Source organism: Aedes aegypti, chromosome 3 (genome assembly GCF_002204515.2).
Source record: "Aedes aegypti strain LVP_AGWG chromosome 3, AaegL5.0 Primary Assembly, whole genome shotgun sequence".
NCBI lineage: Eukaryota > Metazoa > Arthropoda > Insecta > Diptera > Culicidae > Aedes > Aedes aegypti.
The window spans coordinates 340,667,488-340,688,614 of NC_035109.1; the positions used below are offsets into that span (position 1 = coordinate 340,667,488).

Here is a 21,127-nt window from a genome sequence, read left to right on the forward strand (position 1 = left end):
ACTTCCACAGTTTTTAACTGAGAGCTTACTATGCCAATGACCATTTTTGCATGTGTATATCGTGTGGCAGGTACGAAGATACTCTATGCCCTGGGAAGTCGAGAAAATTTCCAACCCGAAAAGATCCTCGACCGGTGGGATTCGAACCCACGACCCTCAGCTTGGTCATGCTGAACAGCTGCGCGTTTACCGCTACGGCTATCTGGGCCCAATGATTTGTATAACAGTGAAATACGAACATGAGTTAAAACCCATAAAGGTTCGTGTTATTTATAACCTTAGCAATATAGTTATTTTTCCAAGAGAAGGTTCAAATATTTTTGTAATTTTTTGGATTTTCAGTACACCTTATGGTTACTGTAAATTCATCTCTGTTCATATAAACAAAAGTTTGTCTCAGAAAAAAAAACAATGTTCGAAAACTCATGGTGCTCAACCCTAGAATAAAATATATGCTTATTCATAGTACAGTCGTCTCTCCACATCTCGATATCGAAGGGACCATCGAGATAGGGAGAGATCGAGACATAGAACAAATTTTTAACGAATACTAGATTGAAAATCACTCCGTTACCAAGTAAATTAAAAACAAACAAATGTCATTTCTTCTTTGCAAATTGTTTTGAATCTTTAAAATCTAGTCTAGTAACCTTTGATTATGGGCATATCGACATACAGAGAGAAAATTGGGAACGAAAATCATATCGAGTTAGGGAGATATCGAGATATGGAGAGTAAAAATGTATGCAGAATGAAGCGACCGAATAAATCATCGACATAGGGAGAGATATCGAGATGTAGAACATCGAGATGAAGAGAGTCGACTGTATTTTTGAAAAACATGTGCTTTCTAAAACAAAAAAGTAAAGAGGTTCCACCAAATTAATTTGAAAAAAATGGTCGTTTCGGATGAAAATTTTCATCCGTGTACCCCCGCTAATTTGAACGGTACCTCATGCAAATCATCGGGGTTCATATTTAATTTGAACATCTAGTCACCCTAGAATCGTGTTTCTGGTAACCTCTTTCGCTGATTTGTTTTGATTTTGCGTTCCGTTTCACAGCGTTCCATTTCACTTTACTCCGTTCCATGAGCTAAATGACGTTTGAGCCATTTTTAATCTGAACGACGTGCAAATTAGCGGGGTGCAAATTAAAAAGTGTTCATATTAAATGTGGTCAAACCAACGGGGGTACCCGGTACTTTGACGTTTTGTGCTGTTATTTGAAAAGTCTAATATGTTTGTAATATTTTTTGTTTTTCTATGAGCATATTGATCATTCGTCAATTAAACTTTTAACAAACCGGTTGTATCCCGTTATGCCGAATGTCATTAGGCCGAACGCCGTTAGGCCGAAAGGGTCGTTAAGCCGATTGCCGTTAGGCCGAAAGGGTCATTGCCGAAAATGGCCGATAGTTCTAATGAGCCATAAGGTTGAATGGGTAACTAACAGGGATAGGTCAGAATAATCTGCATTACTCAGAAGCCGCCGAATGAACTTTCAGGTCGAATGGAAGTTGTTAGATCAGGATAATTTGCATTACACAGAAGCGCACAATATACGCTGTGAAATATAGCTAGGAAAGGCAGCCTTTGATTAAAAGAAGGAAAATCTCTAATGAATGTGTTAGCCATTTGAAATACCGCACATCCCCGCTAATTTGAACGGTACCTCATGCAAACCATCGCTTCTAGTCACCCTACGATCAACAGAAAATCGTGCTTATGGTTACCCTTTTGGCAATTTTGTTTTGATTCTGCGTTCCGTTCCACACCGTTCCATTTCACTCTACTCTATTCCATGAGCTAAATGACGTTTGAACCATTTTTAATCTGAACTCTGTGCAAATTAGCGGGGTACAAATTAAAAAGTGTTCAGATTAAATGTGGTCAAGCCAACGGGAGTACCCGGTAGTAGTAAATGATCAAATGTTGTTTCAGCCTAACGACTCTTTTGGCCTGACGATTTTTTCTGCCTAATGACCTGCACCCAACAAACCTATAAAAATTGTTTTTTGACTCAATTTTGTTTATTATTTAATTTTATATATACGTAACTGTTGAAAAACTACCGTTTTGCTGAATGATGAACGTTACGAGCTTTACGTATGTAAGCAACGCTTTTGTTTCCATTTGTTAAAACTTCCAGTTTGGTAATTATTTTATTAAAAGCTAATGCTATATTGAGCTTAGACTGTTCTATCTGTTATATACTCACCGGATATCAGTAAGAGTAGATTTTCTTCTTTCTTTATTCTACTTCAATTTTTTATCAAATTTTGGATGTCGTAAAGTGAATAATAAAAATTTATTATGTAAACATGAATTTAATAAAAAATACATTGAAATTTCTTTAAAATAACCTGCACGTAACTCTCTTAAAACAGAAATTTGAAACATGCTTCTTGCAGAATTTCAACGGAGTGGAATTTATACCCTATACAAAACACTGGAGGGGCGCTCAAAAGACGTTTTGCCAAGAGTGCCGTGAGACTACGCTACGGCTCTGGTTATAGCATAAAATGTGAATATGGTGTTATTGACAATTTAATGTTTAACCAAATAAATTTATACTTTTTTGATTGTTAAAGAGACTTGTAACATGAATTCACATTGACAAGTTTTCATTTCCTACTATTTTAAATTTAATTGCTTTCAATTTCTCATCTTGCAATCTAACGAGAGTAGAATTCGCGAATTCTCGTGACCTAAGCCAAATTAATCAGAAATGTCAATACCGAGTAAATGATGTTTATCAAATCGACAAACGTAGCTGTTGAAATATTTAACATTCCCATACACTGAATAGAAACTCCATTGATAGTGTTGAACCATATTATCATCAATGAAGCCTTCAATTGCACGTACTGTGCGTGGTACTCGCGGCTGTAAGGCATCTGTGCGCAGTGCACATAAATCACATCCCCAATCGTATCAGCCTGCAATTTGAAATTCAATGATATAAAGAGATATATAGTATTACTATTAAAACATACAACATCCTGAAGTGAATCAACCAGATGGCACCATAAATAGTGTTTCAACAGGTATGCAAATACGGATGCGTAGATGACTCCTGTCAAAACATTCAATCCCAATTCACGAGCCACGAAGAAACACGATCCAATGCTGTACAGTGAGTAGTAGTGAACTATAAAGAATGATTTCTCAACCAGATTCTTTAAAGTTTGCAGCTGTCTGTCGATGTAAACATGAATATAATCTCCCTAATATGAAATATATAATTTCAGCTTACCTACAATACTCCATCTGTTGATCCACAACAGTCCTCACCTCCCGATCCATACGCTCGAAGTAGAATTTTAGACTTTCAATAGGGTAGTTTAAAATGCATTCCCATCGATGAGCCAAGATTTTAAGCCTCATACGCATTCCAATTATGAGCGTTCCAATGCATGCCATATTGGAGAAGAACTTTGGAACAGCACCTAAGACCAAAAGCTGAGCGGAAGAAACATATAGAACTGAGGAGAGAAAAGGACCTGCCCTAAGAAGTGGAGGCGGCAAGGTGAACAATTTTTTCGTAGCAGCACAAGGGATACATAGAAAAATGGCGTCTATGATTAATAGGGCGTACAAAACACGCATCATTTTGCGAGCCGACTGGTTGAACTGCTTTTGCTCAAGTTTATCGTATGTGTCATCTCCAGAGAAAATACGGTTTCCGGCAACTATATTTCTCACGTTTGCTATTGATGTTTCGAAATACGCAACCAGCGAAACTTTTGCGCCCGCTACGAAGAGCCCTGATGCTTTCATTGTGTGGAAAACTATTCCCAATAGTTCGTTATTATCGTTTTTGAAAGCGTAAATCAAATGGAGAATGGCAATAATTGATTGATAAATGAACAAACCATTTACAGAATAGCGAACCGTGCGCTCGCCTATCCATTTAGATGTGGCGTTGCTGCGTATCCCTGCACCGACAAAACGACAAATTTAACTTTGAATTGAATCTAAAAATATTGTAAACGCTACCTGACAGAAGCAAGAACATATCCAGTAGCCAAAAGCAATCACCAGCGGGACCTTCATTCGAGCAAAACTGGCGAATTTCAGCGATTTTGGGAGAGAACAACAATTTGAGGCGAAACCAGTCGCCACGAATTCCCGCAACCATTTCAAGCAGCGACTATCACGTTATCACCACCGATTAACCACTAGGTATCCCCTTAAATTTTCACTTTTCCTCGCAATATACATATGATGAGGTGATACATTACACTTTCTCTGAATTGAAAATTTACAGCTGACACCGAATGCTTTAATTTAGAAGCCATTATAACAAGTATCAAACAGAAAATCTAAGCATTACTGTTGTCTATTTCCCACCAACCAAACAGCTTACATTATAAACAAAGCCATGTTCCATGAGGAATTCCTCATTCTACACCATGGAGGGAAAATGTTGCAAAAAGAATTATGAAATACTTCAGGCCAGACTATCGTATGTAATGTAATCCTGTACTTTTAGTTTCTGGTGAGAAAAAGCTTATGAAGTGGAACATTAGCTTCCAGAACAACGATTTTTTCGCGGCCTGTCTATTATACATTACGGAAACCAAATATACATTTTGGATACCCTCATGTGAATATAATTTTGACATAAGCGTTATTTCAATAACCATACAATGGTTTCTTAAAATGACGGTCATATCACAAAGTTTCAAGAATTCAACATTTTGATGGGACGTAAGGATAATTTGTTATTTTTGATAACAAAGTCTAATTCATGCTGATATTGATGTGTGCGTTGCAAATATCGAATTCCAAATGCGGTAAAATTTTTCACAAGAGATGCGGTGTCAAAGATAGATTTTTCTTGCTAGGGCAGCTGTGACTTATATAATCGTTGCTAGGTGTCCTTTGATTGTTTTGGATTTATTCACAAATTTCATAACGCCTAAAATGGTCATTTTTGACACCCACCCACCCCCTCGTAACGTATTTTGTATGAATATTTTTCGAATTTTGTATGAACTGTAACATCATGAGGACACCCTTAAGCGTTATGAAATTTGTGAATGGGCCCTTTGTGTTACTGCAATTGGAAGACGATTAGTCAAGATTTGCATCTCAAATGCAAACAGCAATATTGTCGCACCGCCACCAAACCGGATCGCGCCAGTGAGACTCGCGACGCGCCTCAACTCGCGCGATTTTGAAATCAGTTTTTTAGTGTGGCGCTGCATTCTTACGATTTTTATGAACACAGCGCACTATTCACATATTAGCTGCGACGCACGGGGCCCGGGAAAACAATATCTATAAATAAATGTTGGTCTTGATTTCTACCGGATACATAATATGATCATTTAATTACTTTCAGAGCAACACAGCTTTTTCGCTGTAGAACATAGTAGCCTGGATTACTTTGAATCTATGCTGTTCGGCGAAATAATAGAAGAGAGAGTGTTGCGAATTACGCCTGCTGGGCCCTTTGCCTGGCTCTTCATCGAGTCGGCGCGGAAGAATGTCGACGCGTTGCGTCGTTCGTCACCAATGACACGTCGATGACAGACTCCCAACGAAGACATCGGCCGAGATAATACTGAACACAAGTGACCACGCGACGTCGCAAAGTTCCTAATATTAATGTTATTCATATGATTTATTTCCTCAATCCAATTGACTATCTACATCTGAATTCGTTAGTAATCTATTTCTAATATTCAAGGTTTGTGAAGTGTTGTTTCATGCTCGGTTTCATGCAATTAATTATCTACTAAAATTATGTTCATGCAACTTAAAAACAACAACAACATTAAATCTTATACTTACGTAAAATCATTCCTTAAATTACAGTTAAAATTGATAGTTCTTATCTACTAAAGTGCTCTTAAAATCTTAATTATAAACTAATTGATACGGATTTGTAAGTACGGATCAAGCAACATATGGAATCAATCGATTAAGCCATCTTTTTTGTAGCATACGAACTGCATAGCATATGTACTGCCCATAACCTGATACTGGAAGGCTAATTGCACCAATCGGGTAGTTTAGAAACTAATTTGTAAGTTGGCCTTAGAAATACTGAATTTATAATAATAAACGTATATTTCCAGTCGAGTTTACGGGAACACCGAACTACGAAGAAGTTTTGTAACCTTCTCGAAAATTACACTGCGGAACACGGTTTTGTCTCAAGCACCAAAATACCGCTATTTACTTAATTAAGGGTTGCTGAATCCATTACCATTTTCAGAAATGTCCTAGCACGTCTAGTTTTTGAGATATTGGCTGTTGAAAATGCTAAATTTGACTATTTCAGGCAACTTGCATGCAAGTTTGCCAGCTTGTATGGCAATTTATTTACTTAATTCACCTCAGAACTATAAAATCATGTGTATAACAATACTTTTCTACAAAGTTCATCATAATTCCGATGCTCAAAAGTTATTTTTTGTTGGTTTAGAAAAGTATTGTATTTTTCCATATAAGAGAAACTAAGAACTTTATATGGAGACTGCAAGCATGTTGAAAAAATCGATTTAATCTAAATTTAACCGTGCAATTTCAACCAAATTAAATATGAAATGAAAGTTATAGTCTTATTTTGCATGCTTGGTGGATTAGATAATAAAAATTTTCGATAAATCTTTGTTTAAATTGTATGTAAACATCAATGAAACCAGTGTTTTATGCAACTTTAGCGACCTGTAGCTAAAAATTGTGACGTGCTGGAACATTTCTGAGAACGGCATCAGATTCAGCATCCCCAAATCTGCTAGAGACACATAATTTGATCCTTGAGACACGCAAATATGTCATTTTTGTTCCGCTGTGTTATATTGTCCAAGAAGATTCCAGCCAGTCATGAGCAGTTTTGGAGTGCCGTCTCCCAGCTGTTGCAAAGTATGCAACCGTCCGGATAGCGCTGAGGATATGGTCGCCTGTGACATCTGCGGGACCTGGTTTCACTATACTTGTGCGGGAGTGACGTCTTCGGTGAAGAATATCCACTGGTGCTGTGGCTATTGCTCCAGCCGTGGCGCTGCCAGTAGCAATTCGGCAATTTCAGTCAGCTCGGGAAGTTCTAGTGCACAACTACGTCTGAAGCAACTAGAAGAGTCCAAAGCTTTGGACGACCGCCTTCTTCTGCAGCAAGCGGAACGGGAGCGAGCCTTTTTAGCCGAGAAGCACCAAATAGAGGCGGAAATCCAGGCTGAAAGGCGGCTAAGAGGAAGCACTTCGAGCTTTAGAAGCCGACACAGCGGTAGAAGTCGTCACAGTTACAGGAATGAGGTAAGAACCTGGATCAACCAGTCGGAGGACACGCCTGCAAAGGCCGTAGATCAACAATCCGGAGCGGCAACATCAACCCCTATTGTTACCACCACCGGAATCCTGGCACTGACAGTCCCAAATCAACGAGTCATTTCTCCAGCTCCGCGTCATCATCCGATGGGTGATCAGGAGTTCATTCAGCCTCCCCTCATCAAACCCAGCGATGTACAAGCCACATCAATACTCCCTCATACAACTGAGGTGCAATCAGGCGTAACACGCAAAGTATCAATTGCCACCAATGAGCCACCGAAAGCAGTGATAAATGCGGCTGCCAGTAACCCGTCTAAGCAATCATCATCAGTACCGCATCGAGAAGCCTTTCATCAGTTCCAGCAGAGACAACATCCATCGTGTCCACCGAAACGACAACTTCCACCGACGCGTCAGTCAGGCCCGGAGGAGTCAGTGCTACCAGGCACGGATAGTCATGCTCCTGCTCAAAATTGTAGTGAAAGTCGCATCGGAGCGGCAGCAGCAGATATGCAACAAACGCGGATGCAGCAGCCTAAACGTCATAATGGTGGTCATATCGGCTATGATGTGCCGCCGAACTTACATGCTTCGTCACAACAAGCTCCCTCATTTCCGACACAGTGGCAACAAAACGACAGTTCGAGTTTCATACAACAACAGTCCTCGACAGCCAACCAGATGCCGGTTGGGCCTCCTATCAATCCTTCATATCCGATGAGCTTCTATTAGCCGTACTACCCTGGGTGGCAAAATGTTCCGGCATCCACCGGAGTTCCGCAAAACCTGTTATCAAGCACAGCAGTAAGGGCTGCTCCAGGAGTCTACGCCTCGCAAACGCAGCACGATCAAGCCCAAAACACTCGGCAGACATTTCCTGGCCAAGTTCCGAGCTTCTACCCTGGAACAGCTGCTGAAGGAGTTTTGACTGCTCAACAGCTTGCTGCACGTCAAGTTGTATCGCGGGATTTGCCAAAGTTTTCGGGTGATCCCTTGGAGTGGCCAATGTTCATCAACGCTTTTGAGTCCACAACGGCCATGTGCGGGATTCAGCCAGACGAGAACTTAGCCAGATTGCAGAAAAGTCTCGTAGGGCCGGCTCGGGAGAAAGTACAAAGTATACTAACTCTACCGGCGGCAATCCCTGAGATTCTTGAGACGTTACGTGACGAATGTGGACGACCAGAACAATTAGTTCACTGCCTGCTTGCAAAGATTCGTCACGCTCCATCGCCGAACGTGAACAGGCTCGAAACTCTCATCACTTTTGGCCGAGAAGTAAGGAATCTGGTAACCTACATTGAAGGAGCAAACCTGCAGAATCACCTTTCAAATCCTATGCTGCTGTCGGAGCTAGTAGGGAAGCTTCCCCCAAGTTTGCGACTGGACTGGGGGCTCCATACACAAAAAGTTCCTCACGTGACACTGAAAGCGTTCAGTGATTACGTTTCATCGGTTAAGAGTGCAGCCTGTCAGGTTTCGCTACCAACAGATAGCCACTACGACGACAACCGTCGAGGAAAGAAGGAAAAAGGAGGCTTTGTGAATGCGCATACTGTCGAGGACAACAGAACCGGTTACGTTTCAAACCCGAAAACAGAATTTCGAGCTAAAAATGAGTCTTCTGCTCCCAAGCCATGCCCTGCGTGCAACAAAACCGATCACAAACTCCGAAGTTGCGAAAGGTTCGCTAGCTACAACGTGGATAAACGAAGACATCTTGTCAACCAATCGAAGCTCTGTCACCGTTGCCTGGGCAGTCACGGTAAGTGGCCATGCCGTAGTAAGCAATTATGCGAAGTGGACGGCTGCAAGGAACCTCACCACCAGCTACTTCATACAGCGAATCCCAAGCCAGCTAACGTTGTTCTACAAGCAAGTTCATCTGGAGTGATTTCCGCTCACTGCTCTCGCCAAGCCGGCATTCTGTTCAAAGTATTACCCGTCCTTCTTACCAGCAATGGGAAAACCGTGTCGACCTTTGCGTTTTTGGATGATGGATCGAATGTTACTTTGATCGAAGAAGAAATAGCGGAAGATCTGGGATTGAGCGGCTGCATTAGCACGCTGTGTATACAGTGGACTGGAAGCGTTACTAGGAAGGAACCAACGTCACGTCAAGTGAATTTGAACATTGCTGGCGTTAACGGTGGACCAGACTACGCCATCTCGGAGGTACAAACAGTGCCTCGCCTTGACTTACCTCAACAAAGCCTGGATTATCAAGCACTATCCAATAATTTCCCTCATTTACGAGGGCTGCCTGTGACAAGCTACACCAATGCAGTGCCTCGCATTCTCATTGGTCTTGATAATGCATCGTTGAAAGTGGCCTTGGACAAACGTGAGAGACGCAGCGGAGAGCCTATAGCAGCGAAAACGCGACTCGGTTGGACGATTTTCGGAGGTGGACGAGGAACGCAACGTAGCGCCAACGTAATGCTTCATGTCTGCAACTGCACTGAAGATGAAAAACTTCACAGTCTCGTTAAAGACTACTTTTCCGTGGAGTCCATTGGAGTGAACCCTATGCTACCTTTGGAATCACCTGAAGATCAGCGCGCTAGGCAGCTCTTGGCGCAGACTACTCGACGAACTGAGTCCGGGAGGTTCGAATGTGGGCTACTATGGAAAAGCGTCGACTTCGAATTCCCTAATAGTTACAAGATGGCTGAGCGTCGTCTAGCTTGTTTGGAGAAGAAACTCCGCAGTAAACCAGAACTCAGAAGAAATGTTCTGGAGCAGATTGAGGAATATCTGGAACGTGGATATGCACACAAAGCAACCGAAGATGAACTTCGAGACTCGGATGCACGCCATGTTTGGTATCTCCCTTTGGGTGTCGTCCAGCATCCGCGTAAACCGGGAAAAGTACGCATTGTATGGGATGCAGCAGCCCCGGTAGGAGAAACATCCCTCAACTCTATGCTACTAGCGGGACCTGATCTTTTAACTCCACTGCTGAAGGTAATGTGTGGATTTCGGCAACGACAGTATGCTGCAGTAGGAGACGTTCGTCAAATGTTCCATCAGCTGCTGGTCAAACCAAGTGATCGGCAAGCTCAAAGGTTCCTCTTTCGGTCTGATCCAACACACCATCCTACAATCTACGTGATGGATGTTGTGATTTTTGGAGCTTCGTGTTCTCCGTGCCTGGCGCAACATGTGAAGAACACCAACGCTAGGGACTATGAGGAGTTGTATCCCGACGCAGCGTCAGCAATCATCAACAATACCTACGTCGACGATTTCTTGGATAGCAGAGACACCGTTAACGAAGCAGTGCGGATAGTAGAAGAAGTGCGCTGGATTTTCGACAAGGCCGGATTCGAGATCCGAAACTGGCAGTCTAATTCCGAGGAGCTTCTCAGACGGGTCGGGGTCGACGTCAACGAAACAATCAAGCGCTTTTCGGTGGAGAAGTCAACAGTGGCAGAACGTGTACTTGGTATGACATGGGATCCCAAGAACGACATTTTCGTATTTGTCACACAATTTCGGGAGGATCTTCAAGCTCTGCTGTCAGGAGACGTCATTCCCACCAAGAGGCAAGTTCTACGTGTAGTTATGAGCTATTTCGATCCGCTAGGGATCGTTGCCACCTACAACGTGCACGGAAATATCCTAATCCAGGACGTGTGGCGGTCTGGCGTGAAGTGGGACGATAAAATAGCGGCAGAAGACTACGAAAACTGGCAGCGTTGGGTCAAATTAGCTCCGAACCTTAGGGAAGTTCGGATTCCAAGGTGTTACTTCCCAAACTATAATCCGGGCAGCTACGATTCACTTGAACTTCACGTTTTTGTCGATGCCAGTTTGACGGCGTACTGCGCTGCAGCTTATTTTCGAATCTTCGACAACGACGCATCACGCTGCGCTCTCGTAGCCGCGAAGACGAAGGTGACGCCTTTGAAACCTCAATCGATCCCGCGCAATGAACTGTGCGCTGGGGTAATTGGAGTAAGACTTTTGAAAAGCATCCAGGAGAATCACTCAATACCAGTCCAAAAACGCTACATATGGACGGACTCGACAACTGTTCTGGTTTGGTTGCTAGCAGATCCTCGTAAATATCGGCAGTTTGTTGCCTTCCGAGTAGCAGAAATCCAATCAGAGACCAACGTGGATGAGTGGCATTACGTGCCATCGAGCCTGAACATCGCCGATAAATGTACCAAATGGGGAAGTGGTCCCTGTTTTGACCCAGAAAATCCATGGTTCACTGGTCCAACATTTCTACGTGGTTCAAAGAACGAGTGGCCACGTCAGCCAACTATGTTCTCGGATCCACAGGAAGAATTCAGGGTTGTCCATCATCATGCGGCAGTTTGCGACTCCGTTATCGACTTCGCGAAGTTTTCACGTTGGGATGATCTAGTGAAGAGTTTGGCCTACGTCTACCATTTTGTTCATCGTTGTCGCGACTGACAACAAATGACAGAATTGCAGTTTTGGAACAGAAAGACTACTCAGCTGCTGAAGCAAGTGTATGGCGTGTAGTTCAGGGCGAGGTATATTCCGATGAGATATCTACCCTTCGGAAAAACTCTGCGCTACCGAATCATCAAGGAAAGTCGTTGCAACGTAGCAGTCCCATTGCAAAGTTGTCACCGTTTTTGGACGACAAAGGTGTTCTGCGGATGGGTAGCAGGATCAAACAACCTGCTGTTTATTACTCCTACGATTTTCAGAATCCGGTGATCATTCCAAGAACCAACCACATTACTCGTCTGTTGATCCACAAATATCATCAACGCTACGGCCACGCTAACGTCGATACAGTTGTCAACGAGTTGCGTCAACGGTACTACATCCCCAAGACTCGTTCCGTCGTCAAAGCAGTGGTGAAGCAATGTATGTGGTGCACGGTCTACCGAGCAAAGCCAGCCGCTCCGAGTATGGGCATGCTACCACATCCAAGGGTAACACCGTACGTCCGCCCATTTACGTTCACGGGCCTAGATTATTTCGGGCCACTGATCATCAAGCGTCGTCGGAGTAATGAAAAACGATGGGTGGCGCTGTTCACATGTTTAACAGTTCGCGCTGTACATGTAGAAGTAGTGCACACACTGTCGGCGGAATCCTGTAAGATGGCGATGCGCCGTTTCATTTCGAGAAGAGGCACACCGCAACAGATATACAGCGATAATGGCACTAACTTTCGGGGAGCGGCCCGAGAACTTGCCGATGAAACAAGAATCATCAATCGAGAGTTGGCGACCTCGTTTACCAACGGTGATATAGAATGGCTATTCAACCCCCCTTCCGCACCCCACATGGGTGGAGTGTGGGAGCGTAAGGTGCGCTCAATCAAGGACGCGCTTAAATCTTTACATCACGATCAACATTTGAATGATGAGGAGCTAACAACTTTCCTAGCTGAAGCTGAGATGATAGTCAACTCCCATCCGCTAACATTTGTACCACTGGAGGATTCTACAGAAGAAGCAGTTACACCAAACAACTTTCTGCTAATGAGTTCAAGTGGTAGCAACAATTCGTCGCGGATACCAGTTAACGAAGAAGTTCCTTTGAGAGTTAACTGGAGGTTGATGCAGCAACTTTTGAAACAGTTTTGGAAGCGGTGGATACAAGGCTACCTCCCAACGATAGCTAGACGAACCAAATGGTTCAGTGACGTTCGCCCGCTGCAGGTGGGCGATCCGGTGGTTATCGTTGACGAAGCGGTCCGTAACGGATGGTTACGTGGCCGTGTAGTAGAAACTTACCCAGCAAAGGATGGACAAGTGAGGAAGGTCGATGTCAAAACTTCATCAGGAGTGTTCCAGAGACCAGCGATCAAAGTGGCCTTGCTGGACGTTCAACAGAGTGGTAAGGCCGGTCAAGACTAAGGCATTACGGGTCGGGGTGTTGCGAATTACGCCTGCTGGGCCCTTTGCCTGGCTCTTCATCGAGTCGGCGCGGAAGAATGTCGACGCGTTGCGTCGTTCGTCACCAATGACACGTCGATGACAGACTCCCAACGAAGACATCGGCCGAGATAATACTGAACACAAGTGACCACGCGACGTCGCAAAGTTCCTAATATTAATGTTATTCATATGATTTATTTCCTCAATCCAATTGATTATCTACATCTGAATTCGTTAGTAATCTATTTCTAATATTCAAGGTTTGTGAAGTGTTGTTTCATGCTCGGTTTCATGCAATTAATTATCTACTAAAATTATGTTCATGCAACTTAAAAACAACAACAACATTAAATCTTATACTTACGTAAAATCATTCCTTAAATTACAGTTAAAATTGATAGTTCTTATCTACTAAAGGGCTCTTAAAATCTTAATTATAAACTAATTGATACGGATTTGTAAGTACGGATCAAGCAACATATGGAATCAATCGATTAAGCCATCTTTTTTGTAGCATACGAACTGCATAGCATATGTACTTCCCATAACCTGATACTGGAAGGCTAATTGCACCAATCGGGTAGTTTAGAAACTAATTTGTAAGTTGGCCTTAGAAATACTGAATTTATTATAATAAACGTATATTTCCAGTCGAGTTTACGGGAACACCGAACTACGAAGAAGTTTTGTAACAGATAGAATGAAAATAGAACGTGGATTCATACCAGAAGTTCATCAAAATTATCAGCTAACTTGAGCTGGAGCTTGAGCTTGATTGGCCGCCCGTGGTTGCTACTCCAGTATCGCCAGATCAGCTGTACTTACACAAGGAACCAACCAGATGACTGCTTGGGATTAACAGGCACCCTCAGTGTATAAGTACTGGTGATCTTCTATTTTTAGGCAACAATGGTGCCTGCCACGTCAGAATGCTGACCAATGAGGGGAAGGGCAAGGAATTAATGATGCATTCAACTGTGTCCCACGGTTGACCGTATATACCACTGCGTCAACGCCAGTTTATGCGGGAAGGGTGAAAGGGTGGGGTAATTTTTATGGCAGAGAGACTTGCTGGTTTAGTTAGCAGACTGCCTATGTATCAGGCGTAAAGGAAGGCGTGCTATAATGATGGACGAATGGAAGCGTAGGGAAACGGTTTATTTCTGTCGGTCTCGGGTTCTAGCAAATGATATGAACTGTGATAGATACATCAACTGTGATATATTAAGAGTGGTAGATAGAAGCAAGTGAAAGATACAACTACAAAGTACGAGGAAAAGGACGGGTCTGGGATTGAACCCATGACCTTCTGCTTATGAAGCAGAAGCGGCAGCCATTAGACCACCAATCCCGTCATCGTCAAAATTATCAGCTAACTATTTACAAAATTTGCGTAGGAGTTCCTTAGAGTTGATTATCCTATAGTGTCCATAGTGAATTACACAAGGGTATAATTGAATTTACCAAAATTGATTAGAGCGAAATAGTGATATTCATTATAAGATAAATTATTCAAAACAACTCATAAGCAAAGTTTTGGTGGTTCTGGAAAGGTCCGATTATTTCATATGTTAAATTTCACGTGTACCGATTCACAAATCACCGTACCTGGAGAAACTTTCAAAATATTCAAAACCAATCTTTTGACTACGAATGTTGACTACGAACGATTTTTATGTGTTCAGTTTGTAATATTACCATGATGCCTGTAATAAGGAACACATCACAATACACGGAAACATTTACTGGTCATGACTACACGGCAACGCAGACCTACTCAAATTTGAGTTGTTCCAACGCAAAACCGTAGTTGAGCCCAATAACCCAAATTTGACTAAATTTCGAAGGCATCCATTAGGTACTTTGCCTTTAAAGCCATAAGAAAAATTTACTTAAATTTGGTTTGATGCAACGCTAAATTGAGTTCATTCAACCCAAGCTGGAGAATAAGTCAGTTACCGTAAAACGGGGTATCTTTGATAATGCGGGTAACTTTGGTAGTGCGGGACCCATCACATACTAAACGAAATAAGATAATATCTGTTAATCTGTTAAGCAAACCGAATGCAAAAGTAAAGAATATAAGTATGACACTTCATGTCAGAGCTGTTTTCATTTGAATTGAGAGCATTTGAGGCCTTATATACGAATATTAAAAATGTACAAGATTTTAGCACTTTCGAAACGCTTACAAACAATCTGTTCAACGATCATTGTTTGATGTAATTTTAAATAGTTGGTCACTTATCTTTGATAGCCTGGTTATCGTAGAACTTGAATATGGTCTCAAATCTCTTAGCGAATATCATTTTTACAAACTGGGATCATTTTTGTAATCTAAGTCAGAAATTTCCATGTAACGTTAAACGCCTAGAAGTATGTATGTAATTACGTAATTCATTCAATTTTATTCGATTTATACTCCATTATCAATGTTACCCCAAAACAGAAAACCCTCTATCGATTATACGAAAAATTATATATCCATTCAAAATAAATTCTTCGGCAATCTATCAACTGCAATCGATAGTTAGAATGCCACAATATAAACTATAATTCTTTGAAACAGCATGCATCAATATTCAAGTTTTCTTCTAAAAAACTATCAAAGTAACCTCGCTTTACGGTACCCAAATTTGGCTTATTGGGTTAAACTACACCCATTGGGTAGACAAAATAGGTGGGGAAAAGAGCGAATACCGAGAGATTTTGGGTTGAGAGAATAATCGATATACTTAATTTTGGGTAATGTCAACTAAAAAATAGGTAAAATGTTTTTTTCCGTGTATGTTTTGAATCAAAATTTAATGGAACTCTTTTAAACTGAGGCTGTTCTCTATTATTGAACCCGGAGATAATTATTATCATCCTTATAGTTTATTGTCGATAGATATGGCATAGAGTTTCATGAAATCAAAACCCTTAGCTGCTGTAATGTAAGCAATTCGGATGAGCATAGTACGCTGTCATGATGCCGCACCAGTAGTGTATAAAATTTAATCGAAATTATACAAGAACAAATCTCTTTGACACCTCACACTAAGCAAATGACGTGTACGCTGGCGTACATTGTGTACGTGTGTGATAAATTATAGTTTTGTTTGACGGAAATAAGGTAAGAAGTTCCATTAGTCCATTAGAACTCTTTAGTGAAATGTGAAATGATCTGCTGGCCCTGAGAATGGCCGTTTTGTAAAACGGCAATTAATGATTACGAAATTCCACCTGTACTGCTTAATAATTGTGTATACATAAAAACTAAGCATGTATCCATCTATAACGCAAGTATCAATATAAGTGTCCAATTTTGCTAGACCCGATCTTCCGTCCCGAAAGCTCTCGTCGAATATGAAGCCCTATCGTTCCTCCTCCATCTCGCCTAGCAGTCAGTCTAGTGATTCCTCACGATCGAACCAGACAGTTGTAAATCTTCCTGACGATGGCATCTAAGATGGCCTTGTACAACCTGCTTAATGAGGGCAACATGGCCGATGAGGCAAGACAATTCATTCTGGAGAATGCTGAGGTTGCTACTCCTCCCCCCGCCATTCAGGATGAGCCCAATCTAGAACTGCTCACGGGGTTCTCGACAGGAGAAAGACGCTCTACGGGGGCCGTACCCAAAGGAACAACCACTCCCTCCCAACCGACCGCAGCCGAACATCTTCAGTCCACTCCGGTAGGACCTTCCAAGAGAAAGAAGAATAAGGGAGGACGAAAGCAAGAGACTACAGATCGACAGAGTCCTGAGTGCATGTTGCATGTCGAAAAGTTGGAAAGCCTAATGTTGGGAGCCCGCCAAGTAACAAGCGAATTCCACACGTATGTACTCGCTGCAGTCCATGAAGGCACGCTAGTTGGAGACCTTGGGGGAAAGGTATGGGCCCAGGCTGAGCCTATTACGGCTCAACTTTTATCGCGATATTCATTTCATGCCGGGAAGCACCTGCTCTCAATGTTCCCGTGTTCTGCATGCGACTTCTTCAAAAGGGTGCAAGGGATGAGCGAGGGCATGCAGTACAGGGCTTCAGAGAGGTTGGCAGAGCTTGAACATGTTAAAACATTGCACCATTCTCTGTAAATTCCAACTGGTAAAGTAAGTGCATCAGTGAATACAATCCACGCTGGATAGTTTTATTTCGATATTAGTTGTGTAATTTTTGAGAAAATTAGAACAATGTCACAGCATATGTCAGCAAAATATAGGCGCGATTGCCGCTAGCACATAAGTGATTAGCAGACTGGAAATACTCCGAAGCAAACACGTACCGTTGGCGAACGGGTTCGAATGTGTCGTGCCAGATATAATGCGTCACCAATCACTGTTGGGGACGCTGCAGAAGGCCCATCGACTCAAGGTAGGAAATCTAAGTATATTTTCAACATTAGAAAAGCAAAATCCAGTGGCATAATAGCGTTAGAAAAATCCAGTGGCATAATTTTAATCGAAATTTTCGTATAATTTTTAAATCACTATAACAACGAAATATTCGAAAATTTTCAATATAATTTTCTCTAATTCATAGAATGTTTTGCATTTTCGAAATGTTTCAGAGCAGAAGAAACACTACAACAGCAATAAGGCTGTAAGAATTTGAGACTAAAACATTCCAACGGCATATAGGCAACACACATAGAACATAGAAGTATAATTAGAACATAAATTAAGACGATTTTGTAATCAGGGATGCCAAGTCAATTTTTCAAAAATTTGGAAGATTTTGAAAATTTGTCAGTAGAAGTCTGGATCGTTTATGTCGTATATGGAGAACCTCACAAATTATTTACAAAAACTTACAAATTCTTTTAGAAGTTTATCTGGATCTTCCAGATTTTTGTAAAATGGGGCCTCAAAAATCTGGAATATTCCAGACAAATCTAGAAGGTTGGCAACGCTGTTTGTAATATGCATTCAAATTTGTGGAAAGATGATTGAATATGATAATCCTTGTGAAATAAATCAACCGACACGTTCCATTGATGAACAAACAAACGTAGTGCAGGGTGTCATCGATGAACCTGGTCATGATTTTGAGATCAACAATGGACCAACCTTCGCCGGTGAGCGCGAAGCAGTGGTCGGTCGTGCCACTCCAACACAGCTCATGGAAATCGATGTATCCAATAATAGAAGGCTTTTCTATCATCGGAAAAGTCATCAATGTCCTGTCGATGTGGCTCAAATGCTTCACGCTTTTCCCCGTCAACTCGATGACGATCAGGCGTTCAACGTATTCATCAAAAAGCACGCAAACCATAAGTCGTCGTACTTATCAGGATTCAGAAAGAAAGCTAGCGTTAAAGCGTGGCTTCCCTATTTAATTAATACGCCATTGTACCGCCGCTACGGGATCACAATACATCAGATCGCCATGGATGGGCATGGAATCCCCAAATTGAGCTGGAAACGATTGTCCTGAACAAGGAGACTGAATTGCTACTTGGGCAACAGGAAACGCTCCTTCGGAATGAGGACAAATGCCTAGAAATCGCTCCCGCACATAACAGGGTTCATTTGTCATTGATTTATGACGAACATGGCGAAGGACTAGCTTTTCCCGCCATTAACTTTTGCCATCCACGGCCATGCAGGCAAGGTTTGGTTAATGATGGCATCCAGCGAACCTCGTCGTCAAGATTGAAGAGAATCGAAACCAAAATACTTGTTGTATATCGCCATGAAAGTTCTTCGTCCTCGAGTTTCCGAAGGCTTGCACTGCACAAGCGAAACGAAAACCACTGTCGGTTCAACATTCCTTATTGGCCGATTAATCGAACACTAGTTTTGCTTCCAATTGCGTCCGATGATAGTCGCAGGGATCCGCTCACCAAGCCAAGGCTAAGAAAATGCGAGATGCTTTGGAAGCGAAATCATACGACACGTTGGAGGCTTTTATTAGCGATTGCACTCATGATTGCTATTTGGACGTTATTCGTGTGTCGATCCGCCGTCCAACAGTTCTGTTCAAGAGATCTATACGCAAACTTAGGATAAATCCATGCAATCCGTGGAAATTAAACCATCTTGGCTCGAACATGGACTTGCAATTCATCCTGGATGAGTGTTACACGTACAGGTTAAATACATGAATAAAACCAACTGGGGAGTGAGTTTTCGCCGACGGTTTCTCATCCTCAGTTCATTCCAAGGATGATGCCGCACGAGCATTCCAGGGCAAAGAAACGGAATCAACGAATGGAGGAAGAAAGTCTTACTGATGACTCTATCAAAGTGTGCACGATGAATATCGTGCAGTAGTGCGAAACTCACGATGATCTGGATGATGTAAAATCGCCCCACCGTAATGGATAGCACACAGATGGATCAGAGTTGGGCCTCAAGGATAATATTTCATCAAATAAAATTGCAATAACGCAGAACACATTTAATCTGTGAACTCTAAATCTATACAGCATCTCAATAGCACAGCACAATTTTCCCGTCTATAGGAAATAAAACGTCAACCATATTCCTAGAAGCGTTGATTCATCACTGTGGGTCATTGAAAACCATACCACAGTTTTGACTTAGAAATTTCGAAAGAATCACCAGAACGTATGGTTTCACTAGCATACCATTCGTTTACCTCGCATATAAATTGTTGTTATAGTGTTCTGATCCATTATTTGAGTCGATTTGATTCATAATAGAGATTCTACTCTCCATGTGAGCTACATTTGTGTAATGGACATCATTCGAAATTTCTAAGTGGTTAGAGTCCGCGGCTTCAAAGCAAAGCCATATTGAAGGTGTCTGAGTTCGATTCCTGGTCGGTACAGGATCTTTCAGTAATGGAAATTTCCTTGACTTCCTTGGGTATAGAGTATCGTCGTACCTGCCACACGATATAGAAATTCTGAAATGGCAACTTTGGCGAAGAAAGCTCTCAGTTAATGACTGTTGAAGTGCTTAACGAACACTTAACGTAACTGAGAAGCAGGCTCTGTCTCAGTGAGAACGTAATGCCAAGAAGAAGAAAAAGAATTGTTTGCCATCAGTTCAAACAAATACAACTTCAAAAGCCGAAATCAATCATCAGGAGTAAAACTTAATATAATCTACCTCGATACGAGAATACTGAAAAACCTAAGCTGAAGGGCCAATACGGCAAACCACTTAAAATGTGAAACTTATTGTAACTAAAAATAATCAGAATAAAATGGAATTTAACAACAACCACTATTAGCCATCATTTTCGTTGCAAGAGTCAGATATGACGCATCCAGGAGGTCTCGAAGCGCGTGAGCTTCGATCGTAGAAATTTTTCTAGGATCAAGAAAAAGGCACGCCAACGCAGAAGAAGGAAATGCCAAAAAATGAAATATGTAAGCATTAACAGGACGGTATTATGACGCGGAAGTAAAATCTTCGTTACTATCACGTATAGAAGAGTTTTGCAAAACGGCCAAAACTACGATTGAAGAGTTGATTAAAACAGTTTTCATTAATTCGATTATGAGGCGGATAGCTAAACGACTTATATAAAAGAACGTCGACGCAATGAAAAGTGGTTCTGTTGTGATTGCTTAATTTATTTATATATAATTTGGTAGTTATGATAAGAACAACATGGAGAAACATCTCAGAAATTCTTAGCAACGGTCATGCGCTCATGTCTTGAACACAACTCCCTCTATTTTATTTCCATGCGTAGGAAATAAAATGTCAATCACAATCCTAGATATATTGATTCACAATCAGCGTTGCCAACCTTCCAGATTTGTCTACAATATTCCAGATTTTTGAGGTCCCATTTAACATAAATCTGGAAGATGCAGATAAAAATTGAAACGAATTTGTAAGGTTTTCCATATACGAGTTAAGGTGATAATAAAACGAAGCCAAACTTCAAATTTTCAAGTGCACAAGACAGGAGAATCTGACAACAGTTCGCGTTGAAAATCATTTAAACTACTTGCTTGCTGGTGGTGACCAATGGGATAAATTTTCAATATGCAGCGCTG

General features: G+C 41.7%; 2 protein-coding genes across 5 annotated transcripts in view; both read right to left on the bottom strand.

Moving 5' to 3' along the window:
- LOC5577758 (ras-related protein Rap-1b) overlaps positions 1-21,127 on the bottom strand; it is a 436,890-nt gene that overhangs the window by 295,212 nt on the left and 120,551 nt on the right. The gene's annotated exons all lie outside the window — the stretch shown is intronic.
- On the bottom strand, positions 2,314-4,282 carry LOC110677740. 3 transcript variants are annotated; one of them, XM_021849002.1, is made up of 5 exons: positions 4,002-4,282; positions 3,878-3,940; positions 3,259-3,464; positions 2,999-3,200; positions 2,314-2,941 (listed from the first exon to the last, which is right to left on the bottom strand). In XM_021849002.1, the coding sequence occupies exons 2-5, from the start codon at positions 3,878-3,880 to the stop codon at positions 2,711-2,713; spliced, it is 642 nt and encodes a 213-aa protein (XP_021704694.1). In that variant the 5' UTR covers positions 3,881-3,940; positions 4,002-4,282; the 3' UTR covers positions 2,314-2,710. The 3 variants fall into 3 exon arrangements, with proteins under 3 accessions (XP_021704694.1, XP_021704693.1, XP_021704692.1); XM_021849001.1 differs by having other exon boundaries at positions 3,259-3,793; positions 4,002-4,281; XM_021849000.1 differs by having other exon boundaries at positions 3,259-3,940; positions 4,002-4,281.

What these genes read in the sequence shown, in the direction of transcription:
- LOC110677740 (XM_021849000.1), bottom strand. Translation starts at nt 4,143, where the DNA reads ATGGTTGCGGGAATTCGTGGCGACTGGTTTCGCCTCAAATTGTTGTTC. An exon ending in TATGTTCTTGCTTCTGTCAG is followed by an intron (nt 3,941 to 4,001) that starts GTAGCGTTTACA and finishes TTGTCGGTGCAG; the next exon opens with GGATACGCAGCAACGCCACA. An exon ending in CAACAGATGGAGTATTGTAG is followed by an intron (nt 3,201 to 3,258) that starts GTAAGCTGAAAT and finishes TTACATCGACAG; the next exon opens with ACAGCTGCAAACTTTAAAGA.